Source organism: Oncorhynchus keta, chromosome 18 (genome assembly GCF_023373465.1).
Source record: "Oncorhynchus keta strain PuntledgeMale-10-30-2019 chromosome 18, Oket_V2, whole genome shotgun sequence".
NCBI classification, from domain to species: Eukaryota; Metazoa; Chordata; class Actinopteri; order Salmoniformes; family Salmonidae; genus Oncorhynchus; species Oncorhynchus keta.
In genome coordinates, this window is record NC_068438.1 from 45,311,575 (window position 1) to 45,325,792 (window position 14,218).

Consider the following 14,218-nt stretch of genomic DNA (forward strand, 5'->3'; position numbering starts at 1 on the left):
ATCGCATCTCTGCATGTCTGGCAGACATATCAGTGTGGATGACGGATCACCACCTCAAGCTGAACCTCGGCAAGACGGAGCTGCTCTTCCTCCCGGGGAAGGACTGCCCGTTCCATGATCTCGCCATCACGGTTGACAACTCCATTGTGTCCTCCTCCCAGAGCGCTAAGAACCTTGGCGTGATCCTGGACAACACCCTGTCGTTCTCAACTAACATCAAGGCGGTGGCCCGTTCCTGTAGGTTCATGCTCTACAACATCCGCAGAGTACGACCCTGCCTCACACAGGAAGCGGCGCAGGTCCTAATCCAGGCACTTGTCATCTCCCGTCTGGATTACTGCAACTCGCTGTTGGCTGGGCTCCCTGCCTGTGCCATTAAACCCCTACAACTCATCCAGAACGCCGCAGCCCGTCTGGTGTTCAACCTTCCCAAGTTCTCTCACGTCACCCCGCTCCTCCGCTCTCTCCACTGGCTTCCAGTTGAAGCTCGCATCCGCTACAAGACCATGGTGCTTGCCTACGGAGCTGTGAGGGGAACGGCACCTCAGTACCTCCAGGCTCTGATCAGGCCCTACACCCAAACAAGGGCACTGCGTTCATTGTGGTCCTTCTGTGGCTCAGTTGGTAGAGCATGGCGCTTGTAACGCCAGGGTAGTGGGTTCGATTCCCGGGACCACCCATACGTAGAATGTATGCACACATGACTGTAAGTCGCTTTGGATAAAAGCGTCAGCTAAATGGCATATATTATCCACCTCTGGCCTGCTCGCCTCCCTACCACTGAGGAAGTACAGTTCCCGCTCAGCCCAGTCAAAACTGTTCGCTGCTCTGGCCCCCAATGGTGGAACAAACTCCCTCACGATGCCAGGACAGCGGAGTCAATCACCACCTTCAGGAGACACCTGAAACCCCACCTCTTTAAGGAATACCTAGGATAGGATAAAGTAATCCTTCTCACCCCCCTTAAAAGATTTAGATGCACTATTGTAAAGTGGCTGTTCCACATTCATAAGGTGAATGCACCAATTTGTAAGTCGCTCTGGATAAGAGCGTCTGCTAAATGACTTAAATGTAATGTTAAATGTCATAGAAAATTACCATTCTAGCATTTTCATTTATTTGTGTCTTTCTCTAGCGCTGTGATAATTCAAGTAAGACTGAGATCTAGAGATATTAGACAGCTGAATTGTTTATTACAACCACTGTAATATTACATGAAGGGTAGCCAATACATTACACCATACATGGAAAATACACATATATTCTTTATAACACATTTCACTGAGGCCTTGCTATGTGTTGATGGGGTATGAATGCCACATGCCCATTAGTGTATTGACACCCATTGGGTTGTGGCCAAAAGTCCTATGAGGAGAGGTTTAAGAAGTCAATGTTGTTTTTGATGAGATAGTAGACCATGCTTGTCCAGAGCAGGCCTGTGAGACAGAGGCTCAGTAAGGGGCTTGTGTGTGGGCTCCTGATCTGGACCTGGACTGGACAGCAGCAGTCACTGAGGGAGTCACTGAGGGGGCCTGTGGAAGCACAGCAGGCTGTCAGTGGCTGCTGGGGTAGAGCAGTGAGAAACATAGGCTATGTCAAAATTATTGTCTTGACTTTGATAATGTGCGACCACACCCATGTAGATATGGCTGCTTGGCATAATGTGCTGTTGGATGTGTGTTCAGAACTTATTTAACATCCATGTACATGTGACAGATCTCGTCTACCAGCCGGCTCTTTCTCTTTCGAACCATCTCTCACAATGTCTCATGAAGAGACCGGAATGGAGCCCATGGCAGGAGCAGATTTACATTGGCTGATATCTCAGTCCATCACCATCCAACAAAACCCTTAGAACCTGCCCTCTGCAAACGAATTAGGCTAAACAAGGAAGTGAGTTCACGTCTATCTCTCACATGCAAATGTCTTATTTTGCTCCTTTAGTACCCCAGTATCTCTACTTGCACATTCATCTTCTGCACATATTATCACACCAGTGTTTAAATTCTATATTGTAATTATGTATCTACTATGGCCTATTTATTGTCTTACCTCCCTCATCCTACCTCATTTGCACACACTGTATTGTATTATTGACTCCATGTTTGTTTGTTCCATGTGTAACTCTGTGTTGTTGTTTGTGTCGCACTGCTTTGCTTTATCTTGGCCAGGTCGCATTTGTAAATGAGCACTTCATCTCAACTAGCCTACCTGGTTAAATGAAGGTGAAATAAATAAAATAAGAAATATGCCCGAACTCAGAATCAGTTTGTGCTTCCTAAAAGTCATATGATCATTGTGAGGTTTTCTGCAGTGTTCATAGTCAAACTGTAGCAGGCTCTCTATCCTGCCTTGATTTGAACCCTTCCCCTTTCAAGTAACACTTCATTGTACAGTGTTTCCAGGCTCTATTTTTCGGTATCAATTGAGCCTGTGGATGAGGTTAACCCATTACTGACTTAGATATGATGTGTCTGTGGATGAGTTTAACCCATGACTGACTTAGATATGATGTGTCTGTGGATGAGGTTAACCCATGACTGACTTAGATATGATGTGTCTGTGGATGAGGTTAACCCATGACTGACTTAGATATGATGTGTCTGTGGATGAGTTTAACCCATGACTGACTTAGATACGATGTGTCTGTGGATGAGGTTAACCCATGACTGACTTAGATATGATGTGTCTGTGGATGAATTTAACCCATGACTGACTTAGATACGATGTGTCTGTGTTTATTATAGAAAGAGTTTGAATAGGCCAATGGTCACTATTCATCCTGAAGGGCTTTGGTTGACGCCTTTCCCAAAATATGTTTCTTTAATATCGTATATCATTGGATGTCTTCCCCATCATATGTTTCTTGGTGTTTTGCTCTGGCCTCAGCAATATAATGAAACATTTAGGAGCAAATATGCAGAAAAGTAAACCAAAACTGGAGGCCAGAATAGCAAATATCTCTACAGCTACAGTGAACTTCCCAGGAGAGCTGACATAAGCTGGGATAAAGGTGATCCAGACTGCACAGAATATGAGCATGCTGAAGGTGATGAATTTGGCCTCATTGAAGTTATCAGGCAGCTTTCGAGCCAGAAAAGCCAGCACAAAGCACAAGAGAGCCAGGAGTCCTATATACCCCAACACAGCCCAGAAACCAATAGCTGAACCCACATCACACTCTAGAATGACCTTTTCCTTATAAGTCTTCATGTTCTTGTAGGGGAAAGGAGGGGAGACTGTTAACCAAAGTACACAGATCAGGACCTGTATGAGAGTGAAAGCCAGAACACTGAGTCTCTGCTGTGGAGGACCAAACCATTTCATGATATTACTGCCTGGAAGTGTAGCCCTGAAGGCCATCAACACCACTATTGTTTTCCCCAGAACACAAGACATGCAGAGGACGAAGGTGATCCCAAACGCTGTGTGGCGCAGCATACAGGACCACTCAGAGGGCCGGCCAATGAAAGTAAGAGAACACAGAAAACACAGAGTCAAGGAGAAGAGCAGCAGGAAGCTCAGCTCAGAGTTGTTGGCCCTGACGATGGGAGTGTCCTTATGAATTGAAAACACAACAGCTACCAGAGTAGTAACACCGGACCCCAGTAAGGAGAAAAACACCAGAACTGTGCCCATCATTTCTTCATAGGAGAGGAATTCAACTGGTTTCAACACACAGCGGTCCCTTTTTTCATTTGACCAATACTCCAAATCACATCGATAGCAGCCGTTAGAATCTGTAAAAGGATTAAAAAGTCATTTTATTCCATGAATCAGTGTGTCACTGTGTCATGTGTTTTTTGATATCTATTAGTCTTGTTGGGCAGTGACAGAGCTTGAAAGTATTGAAGGTAGCCCTAAATGCATTATATATTACCTGTGATATTACTGATCTCTCCCTCCGCACATGGTACACAGTCATAACAGCATACAGGCTTTCCTTTCTGTACAGCCTTACGAGTGCCTGTGGGACAGCTCTCACTGCACACTGCTGCAGGTGCCTGTAGAGAAATACAACATGCCTGAATATTGGTGTATTTTATATAAATAAACGTGCAGAAATGTTTTAATGTCACTACTTATGGAAGTTATATTACCAATGCAAAAGAAGAAAATTGAGATAGACTATGTGGATTATATATACATTATAGAATGCATGTTTTACATTTGCAGTGGTTTGAGGTATGCATGTGTAATGCTTTTGCAACATATTCAACATGTATTTAGTCCTACCTCTGCCTTGCCCCCGACCCAGACCAGTTTTCCCTTGTTGAAGGTAATGCGCTGTTCAGGGGGCATCGAGGAATCATACAGCCCCACAACATGGAACTGCAGGGTCCCATCCTCCTCCTGCTGCCAGTTCACTAGGTCGTAGCACGCCACCACATCTCCGTTATCATCAAACCAGATCTCCTCTCCTGTCTTTACTCTAAACCTCACCTCCTTTAGGTACTGTAGCACCTGCTCAACAACATGGGGAGAGGGAGAGAGCCAGAAAGCCAGCCAGACAGCCAGCCAGAGAGAGCCAGAGAGAGAGAGAGAGAGCCAGCCAGAGAGAGAGAGAGCCAGCCAGCCAGCCAGCCAGACAGACAGACAGAGAGTCACAGAGAGAGAGAGAGTTAGACAGAGACAGAGAGACAGAGAGACACAGAGAGAGACACAGAGAGAGACACAGAGAGATACACAGAGAGAGACACAGAGAGTGGGATGATTCATATGATATGTTATTTATGTTTTGTTGTATCTGGAGCTTGCTCACCTGCTGTGGTGTGTAGACTGGTCTTTTGCCACTGTCTGTGTCATTCTTTAAGTCTGTCAGTAGGTTGTGCAGAGCGTGTGCAATGGCATATACAGCTGTGTACACTTTACTGGATATTCTCAGCTCTGACATGTCAGTGTATTGGTTCTTCAGCTTTGCTAAGCTCTCTGTTCCTGTGCACAGTGTGCTGCTGCCCCCCTCGAATGAGCACTTGAACACAGTCTCCCAGAACTCCCTGAGCAGGGTGTTGTCTGGCGCCTGGGAGGGGTGCACCTTGTCTAGGAATCCCTCCAGACCATCCAGCCTGGCATTCCTGATGGCAAAGCCCACCGCCCCCCTCAGGAAGCTGTAGGCCTTGTTCTCCGTCAGCATTCTGGCTGTGATCCAGGCCTCGCTGCCCACCCACTGCAGCCCTGGGTCTCCCTCCAGGGCCATCTCATTCATCAGGGGGATGAGTTCCCCCAAGGTCAAGAACAGTACCACCACCCTAGCTGTGGCCCTCCGGATGACCTTGACGACTTCCAGGAGCTTCTCTCTGGGGTCTGTGCGGTGGATGGACTCTTGGTACTCTACACAGACCCCTTCATGCCACGCTGCCTCCATGAATGTGGCCATGCCGTTGTTTCCATAGTCATTGTTGCTGTTCACCACTCCCACCCAGTTCCATCCAAAGTGTTTGACCAGCTTTGCCAGGGCTCTGCTCTGGTAGAAGTCACTGGGGATGGTTCTGAAGAAGGAGGGGAACTTTTTTTTGTTACTCAGACAAGCACAGGTGGCAAAGTGGCTGATCTGTGTGGAAGAAACGGGAAGATTTGAATTGATCTTTCATACATAGCTGACATTGATGAAACTACCTCTAAAGAGCCACAACCAGAAGGTGTCTCACCACAGGGATGTTGAATGGTCCGACCAGGGATGATATTCCGATGGTGGATGTGGAGCTTGACTCCCCTACAATACCCAACACGGCTGGAGATCTGGAACAGGAGGAAGGGTCTCCCAGGCTGTCCTCAGGCCCAGGGCTGTTCATCAGCGCCAGGGCTGAGTGGATGGCAAGGGGGGCATAGCTACAGGAGTCATAGACCTGGTAACCCAGAGACAGCCCTGGGAGCAGATCACTGCTGTTGTTGATCTCCTCCAGGGCAAAGATCAGGGTCTGTGCAAACTGGAACTCACGTTGGTCTAAACTGGACAGCGGAAACAAACCAAAAAACAAGTTAATTGAAGCCAGGAATCTCATATGCCACAATCACATATACCAGCAAAACTGATATATTCATTCGAGATGGGTTGAGTATTGTGTTTAGTATCACAGAAACAATTTGTATAATTGTTTTGTCCAAAAAATAAATGCAGAGATCAATTACAATAGTGTTATTAAGCACTGTGCCTAATTTCAGTGAGACACAAAAAAAATCGATCCTGATGAGAAATATTCCCTAACAGCTAAAAGTTCCCACAGATAATTGTTTTTCAACACATACCTGATACAGGGTGTTTTCTCTGGTCTGGAGGTGAACGAATGGACCTTGAAGAGGGCATTCCTATGTAGAGGGAACACTGCCCCAATGTTGATGTCCCCCTCGGCAGACAGGAGAGGCAGAGCGGGTTGGCCCAGCAGAGAGCAGATTGGGGCTGGAGCAGCTATACCCCTGATCACCACCATCAGCAGCCGGAGAACCACTCCTGTACTAAGTGCCATGCCAGCCTTCAGCAGGGCACCTGTGTCTGGGAGGGCAGACAGAAGGGTTCCTCTTTTATAGAGGTGAAAGTGCCCCGTAAAAGACGCTGGAACTGCCCATACACTCCCTCTCAACGAGTGGGATGTGGTTCTAGTGTTTATTGTGTCCCCGGGGTACAGGATGAGAGAGGGAGGTGGGATAGTGACAGAGGCTGGGTTACGCTGCTAATTTGAGCAAGCAGTGGATAGATAAGTGCAGCCTCTGTCAGTATCCCAACTCCCTCTCTCATCATAGACAAGGTTTTTGTCTCGCTCATGGTTTGTCCCGGGTACGTAACCCGATGGTCGCAAAGAAGGCCCTGATTGGTGAACCACTGATCCAGCTCTTTGTCTTTTGGTAATCCTAGGGACAAGCCCAACCAGTTCTTTTAACATAGTGTTTTCAAACATATTTGACACACTTCAACAGGAGGTGTCACTACAGTCCCTGGTTCGATTCCAGCCTATATCACATCTGGCTGTGATTGGGAGTCCCATTGCACAATTCACAATTATTTCAGTGTCGTCTGGGGTAGGCCGTCTTTGTAAATACAGATTTATTATTAATAAATAAGGTTCCCAAAGTACTGCCTGTTACTCAAGCCCAGAAGCTTGGATATGCATATAGATAGAAAGCACTCTCGAGTTTCCTAAACAGATAAAACAATGTCTGTGAGTATAACACAACTAATATGGCAAGCGAAAACTTGAGGACAATCCCATCCAGAATTTTCATTTTCAGCTCACCACTGATTACAATGGCTGAGAATGTGAATATAAAAGGAAGACCTCTCAGATTGCAGTTCCTAGGGCTTCCACCATATGTCAACAGTCTTTAGAAAGAGTTTCAGGCTTGGTTGTTGAAAAATGAGCTAGAATTTATAGTATTAGTAATTGGCTCCCATTTTGGCTGTTTTGTTTGTTGCGTGTTCCGGTGAGGGCGTGCACTTCGTTTTTTTTATCTCTGGCAATGGTCCCCGGTATTCTCTGTCTTAACTTCTTGAATATAGGCGGCGCTATTTTAATTTTTGGATGAAAAACGTTCCCATTTTAAACAAGATATTTTGTCACGAAAAGATGCTTGACTATGCATATAATTGACAGCTTTGGAAAGAAAACACGCTGACGTTTCCAAAACTGCAAAGATATTATCTGTGAGTTCCACAGAACTGATGTTACAGGCGAAACCCAGATAAAGATTCAATCAGGAAGTGCCACATTTTTTAAACAATCTCATGCCAATGACTCCTTATATGGCTGTGAAGGAGCTAGGAGTCAGCTTACGTTTTCCACGTTTTCCCCAACGTGTCTGCAGCATTGTGACGTCTTTTTAGGCATTTCCATTGGAGAATGGCTGTAAGAGAAAATATAGGGCGAGTAGACGCATGGTGTCTCCCCGAGAAAACGTTGCGTAAAATACTGAGGTAGCCATTTTTCCAATAGTTTCTTATGAGAAACCAACTGCCTCCACGGATATATTTTTGAATACATACGTTAAAAACACTTTGAGGATGAATCCTAAACAATGTTTGCCGTGTTTCTGTCGATATTATGGAGCAAATTTTGAAAAAAGTTTGGCGTTATAGTTTAAGTATTTTCGGTCGATTTCTCAGCCAAGCAGGATGAGAAAAAAGGAACATTTGCTAGCTAACTTGGAGTCTCCTGAGTGAAAGCATCTGAAGTTCTTCAAAGGTAAATTATTTAATCTCATGACTTCTGCCGAAGTCGTTGCCTCTCCTTGTTCGGGCGGTGCTCGACGTTCGACGTCACCGGTCTTCTAGCCATCATTGATCCATTTTTCATTTTCCATTGGTTTTGTCTTGTCTTCCCACACACCTGTTTTCAATCCCATTCATTACCTGTTGTGTATTTAACCCTCTGTTTCCGCTCATGTCTTTGTCAGAGATTGTTTATTGGTCAGTGTAGTGTTTTTGTTGTATAGGTGCGCGACGGGTCTTCGTACCCATATTTGTTTATGTTCTTTTCCTGTTTAGTGTTATGGAGCATGTTACTATGACATTATTAAAAGACTCCATTTTACACTCCGTTTGACTCTCCTGCGCCTGACTTCCCTGCCACCTATACACATATGCCTGACATTTAATTTGGTTGCTTTTCTTATTTTTGTGAAAATGTTGCCTGCTGCCAGCACAGCCTAGCATAGCATTATGCCATGCTAAACTTACACAAATGCTTGTCTAGCGTTGGCTGTAACGCATATTTTGAAAATCTGAGATGACAGTGTTGTTAACAAAAGGCTAAGCTTGTGTTTCAATATATTTATTTAATTTAATTTGCCATTTTCATGAATAGAAAAAGTTGCGTTATTCTAATGCGTTATAGTTGAAGTATTTTTCTGTCGATTTCTCAGCCAAGCAGGATGAACAAACGTGACGTTTTTCGCCTACAAAAATATTATTTTGGGAAAAAAGGAACATTTGCTATCTAACTGGGAGTCTCCTGAGTGAAAGCATCAGAAGTTCTTCAAAGGTACATGATTTACAGTGTTGTTAACAAAAGGCTAAGCTTGTGTTTCAATATATTTATTTAATTTCATTTGCGATTTTCATGAATAGGAAACGTTGCGTTATGGTAATGCGCTTGAGGCTATGATTACTCTCCCGGATACGGGATTGCTCGTCGCTAGAGGTTAAATTGTATTGTTTATTTACATATTAGGGTACCTGATGATTGATTAGGAACGTTGTTTGATATGTTTGGAAGAAGTTTATTGGTAATTTACGGGTTTCATCTGTATGCCTTTTGAACGAGGGAAAACAGTGGATTATTGAGTCAAGCGCACCAATGACACTTACTTTCTTGGGATATAAAGAAGGACTTTATCAAACAAAAGGACAATTTGTTATGTAGCTGGGACCCTTGTGATTGCAACCAGATGAAGATCGTCGAAGGTAACTGATTTATTTTTATCTCTATTTCTGACGCTTCTGCTTGGTTGGAAAATGTATGTAATGTATGTAATGGTTTTGTGTGCGGGGAGCAGTTCTCAGATAATCGCATGGTGTGCTTTCGCCATAAATGCTTTTTGAAATCTAATGAAATGAGGCTGGATTAACAAGAAGATAAGCTTTTAAATGATGTATGACACTTCAGTTTTCATGAATGTTTAATATTCCGATTTCAGTCATTTGAATTTCGTGCTCTGCAATTTCACCGGATGTTGTCGAGGTGGAACGCTAGCTTGCCAATGATCTGTAAGGAATTAACTCATTTGCTTAGAGTTAATTAGGGCGAGCTTTCCCGCTAGCGGGACACAAGCCGACAACTTCCGGTGAAATTGGAGGGTTCGCAAATCAAATAAATATTCGTAATATTAAATATTAACGAACATACAAGTCTTACATAATTTAAAAGCGTAACTTCTTGTTAATGTAACTGCGTTGTCAGATTTCAATGAGGCTTTACGGCGAAAGCATCCATGCGATTGTCTGAAGGCAGTGCCCCACATCAACATATTTTTCAACCAGCACAGGCTTCACAAAATCACAAATAGCGATTAAATAAATCACATACATTTGAAGATCGTCCTCTGTTTGCAATCCCAAGGGTCCCAGCTACAACATGAATGGTTGTTTTGTTCGATAAAATGCTTCTTTATATCCCAAAAAGTCAGTTTAGTTGGCGCCACTGATTTCAGCAATCCACACGTTCAACATGAAGACAAAAGAGTCCAAAAAGCTAAAGCTAAACTTCGTCCAAACAAGTCAAACGACATTTCTATTCAATTCTCAGGTACTTAAAACATAAATAAAATAAAATATTACATACTGAAAGTAGTATGTTGAACAGGAAAGGAAAATTCGTAAGTGCGCTCCCTCTCCCTTAATAACCTGTTGTAACTACCCATCCCGTGTCCGGGAGCGCTGTCATCATCTGACACTAATTAGCATAACGCAACGGGCATAAATATTCCTCAGCGTTATGACGGCTGCGTGGCCCCATGGTGTTTATACTTGCGAACTATTGTTTGTACAGAGGAACATGGTACCTTCAGGCGTTTGGAAAATGCTCCCAAGGATGAACCAGACTTGTTGAGGTCTACAGACCCACACTTGGCATCCTTGCACTATACAATGGAGTGCGATGGATCAGAATGTTCTGTTTTTCTTGTAAAAACTTGTTGATGACTATTTTTTACCTTGTATGAACATGCAAATAACCCCAGGTGAGTGAAATTACAAAGTAAACGAGAATCATTACCTCCAACCTTTATTGTATTGGTCCTGTGCACTTTTAAATCAAATGTAAACACCAAATGTTTCTATTTCAACTTCAACATACTTTAGAATAAATAGTGAATCATGCAAAGTTGGTCAATATTTGACGGTATCTGTATATGATACTGTGTCCCTGGAAGGGAAGCTGCTACTGTTATTGTTGTGTTAGAGGATGAGATGGGGGCCTTGAGGTGTTTCCTCCCCTGGGGCTGAACTCTGTGGTATTAGCAGCAGCTCCTCTGTACCTGTAGAGAGTCATCCTACTGTCTGTCTGTGTGTGTGTGTGTGTGTGTGTTTGTCTGTGTGTGTGTGTGTTTGTCGTGTGTGTGTGTTTGTTAAAGGTCCTGCATGTCTGCCTGTTTGTCTTCCTGCCCTGTGATTTTGTTAACACTTTAACATCTTGAGATAGCCTGACCACCTTCGACAACGTCCTCATGTTCATGTTTGAAAATCCATTATTTGACCAAAGGAAATAATCAATTATCTTGTTGAATGTGATGTATTTAAAAACACACAACACTAAAAACACACAAGTGACATTTGTTTATTAAGGTGGAAACATGCAGCAGCTGTTGTCCTCACAGATCATTACAGAAACATTTGAGAGATACTGTCTCAGATAGTAGGCATTTTCTAAAATATGTTAAAAACATTATAATGTTATTTATATAATGTCATAATGTTATGTTGTGTTATAACGTACATCATTGGATGTCTTCCCCATTATATGTTTCTTGGTGTTTTGCTCTGGCCAAAATATAACTAAACATTTAAGGAGCAAATACGTACAACAGTAAACCAACACTGGAGGCCAGAATGGCAAAGATCTCCACAGCTACTGTGAACTTCCCAGCAGAGCTGAGACAAGCTGGGATAAAGGTGATCCAGACTGCACAGAATATGAGCATGCTGAAGGTGATGAATTTGGCCTCATTGAAGTTATCAGGCAGCTTTCGAGCCAGAAGAGCAGCACAAAGCACAAGAAAGCCAGGAGTCCTATATCTACAGGCACCTGCAATGAAGAATGGGTTGTTTACATTAGGGACCAATGTGACACAATCAACTACACTGTATACTGTTATAAATGACAGCCAACAACACCTAGCATGCATTTACACAATTCTGTGTCCATTCTAAGGAGCTGTTGTTTTTATTTTATTTTTATTTTTTATTTCACCTTTATTTAACCAGGTAGGCTAGTTGAGAACAAGTTCTCATTTGCAACTGCGACCTGGCCAAGATAAAGCATAGCAGTGTGAACAGACAACACAGAGTTACACATGGAGTAAACAATTAACAAGTCAATAACACAGTAGAAAAAAGGGGGAGTCTATATACAATGTGTGCAAAAGGCATGAGGTAGGCGAATAATTACAATTTTGCAGATTAGCACTGGAGTGATAAATGATCAGATGGTCATGTACAGGTAGAGATATTGGTGTGCAAAAGAGCAGAAAAGTAAATAAATAAAAACAGTATAAAAACAGTATGGGAATGAGGTAGGTGAAAATGGGTGGGCTATTTACCAATAGACTATGTACAGCAGCAGCGATCGGTTAGCTGCTCAGATAGCTGATGTTTGAAGTTGGTGAGGGAGATAAAAGTCTCCAACTTCAGCGATTTTTGCAATTCGTTCCAGTCACAGGCAGCAGAGTACTGGAACAAAAGGTGGCCAAGTGAGGTGTTGGCTTTAGGGATGATCAGTGAGATACACCTGCTGGAGCGCGTGCTACGGATGGGTGTTGCCATCGTGACCAGTGAACTGAGATAAGGCGGAGCTTTACCTAGCATGGACTTGTAGATGACCTGGAGCCAGTGGGTCTGGCGACGAATATGTAGCGAGGGCCAGCCGACTAGAGCATACAAGTCGCAGTGGTGGGTGGTATAAGGTGCTTTAGTGACAAAACGGATGGCACTGTGATAGACTGCATCCAGTTTGCTGAGTAGAGTGTTGGAAGCCATTTTGTAGATGACATCGCCGAAGTCGAGGATCGGTAGGATAGTCAGTTTTACTAGGGTAAGCTTGGCGGCGTGAGTGAAGGAGGCTTTGTTGCGGAATAGAAAGCCGACTCTTGATTTGATTTTCGATTGGAGATGTTTGATATGAGTCTGGAAGGAGAGTTTGCAGTCGAGCCAGACACCTAGGTACTTATAGATGTCCACATATTCGAGGTCGGAACCATCCAGGGTGGTGATGCTAGTCGGGCATGCGGGTGCAGGCAGCGATCGGTTGAAAAGCATGCACTTGGTTTTACTAGCGTTTAAGAGCAGTTGGAGGCCACGGAAGGAGTGTTGTATGGCATTGAAGCTCGTTTGGAGGTTAGATAGCACAGTGTCCAATGACGGGCCGAAAGTATATAGAATGGTGTCGTCTGCGTAGAGGTGGATCAGGGAATCGCTCGCAGCAAGAGCAACATCATTGATATATACAGAGAAAAGAGTCGGCCTGAGAATTGAACCCTGTGGCACCCCCATAGAGACTGCCAGAGGACCGGACAGCATGCCCTCCGATTTGACACACTGAACTCTGTCTGCAAAGTAATTGGTGAACCAGGCATTTACATTTACATTTAAGTCATTTAGCAGACGCTCTTATCCAGAGCGACTTACAAATTGGTGCATTCACCTTATGACATCCAGTAGAACAGTCACTTTACAATAGTGCATCTAAATCTTAAAGGGGGTGAGAAGGATTACTTATCCTATGGGTTTCAGGTGTCTCCGGAAGGTGGTGATTGACTCTGCTGTCCTGGCGTCGTGAGGGAGTTTGTTCCACCATTGGGGGGCCAGAGCAGCGAACAGTTTTGACTGGGCTGAGCGGGAACTGTACTTCCTCAGTGGTAGGGAGGCGAGCAGGCCAGAGGTGGATGAACGCAGTGCCCTTGTTTGGGTGTAGGGCCTGATCAGAGCCTGGAGGTACTGAGGTGCCGTTCCCCTCACAGCTCCGTAGGCAAGCACCATGGTCTTGTAGCGGATGCGAGCTTCAACTGGAAGCCAGTGGAGAGAGCGGAGGAGCGGGGTGACGTGAGAGAACTTGGGAAGGTTGAACACCAGACGGGCTGCGGCGTTCTGGATGAGTTGTAGGGGTTTAATGGCAGAGGCAGGGAGCCCAGCCAACAGCGAGTTGCAGTAATCCAGACGGGAGATGACTGGCAAGATGACAGGCAAGGCAGTCATCCGAAAAACCGAGGCTACTGAGTCTGCCGATAAGAATATGGTGATTGACAGAGTCTAAGGCCTTGGCAAGGTCGATGAAGACGGCTGCACAGTCTTTTATCGATGGCGGTTATGATATCGTTTAATACCTTGAGTGTGGCTGAGGTGCACCCGTGACCGGCTCGGAAACCAAGTTGCACAGCGGAGAAGGTACGTTGGGATTCGAGATGGTCAGTGACCTGTTTGTTGACTTGGCTTTCAAAGACCTTAGATAGGCAGGGCAGGATGGATATAGGTCTGTAACAGTTTGGGTCCAGGGTGTCTCCCCCTTTGAAGAGGGGG

The 14,218-nt window shown here is 44.4% G+C and overlaps 1 protein-coding gene across 1 annotated transcript; it reads right to left on the bottom strand.

Annotated features, from left to right (window-relative positions):
- Positions 1 to 1,408: 1,408 nt before the first annotated feature.
- On the bottom strand, positions 1,409 to 6,464 carry LOC127908839 (extracellular calcium-sensing receptor-like). The gene is made up of 6 exons (XM_052468533.1): positions 6,247 to 6,464; positions 5,649 to 5,949; positions 4,763 to 5,551; positions 4,237 to 4,464; positions 3,881 to 4,004; positions 1,409 to 3,740 (listed from the first exon to the last, which is right to left on the bottom strand). Exons 1-6 carry the CDS (start codon positions 6,462 to 6,464, stop codon positions 2,824 to 2,826), a joined length of 2,577 nt encoding a protein of 858 aa, XP_052324493.1. The 3' UTR covers positions 1,409 to 2,823.
- Between the last annotated feature and the right edge of the window lie 7,754 nt (positions 6,465 to 14,218).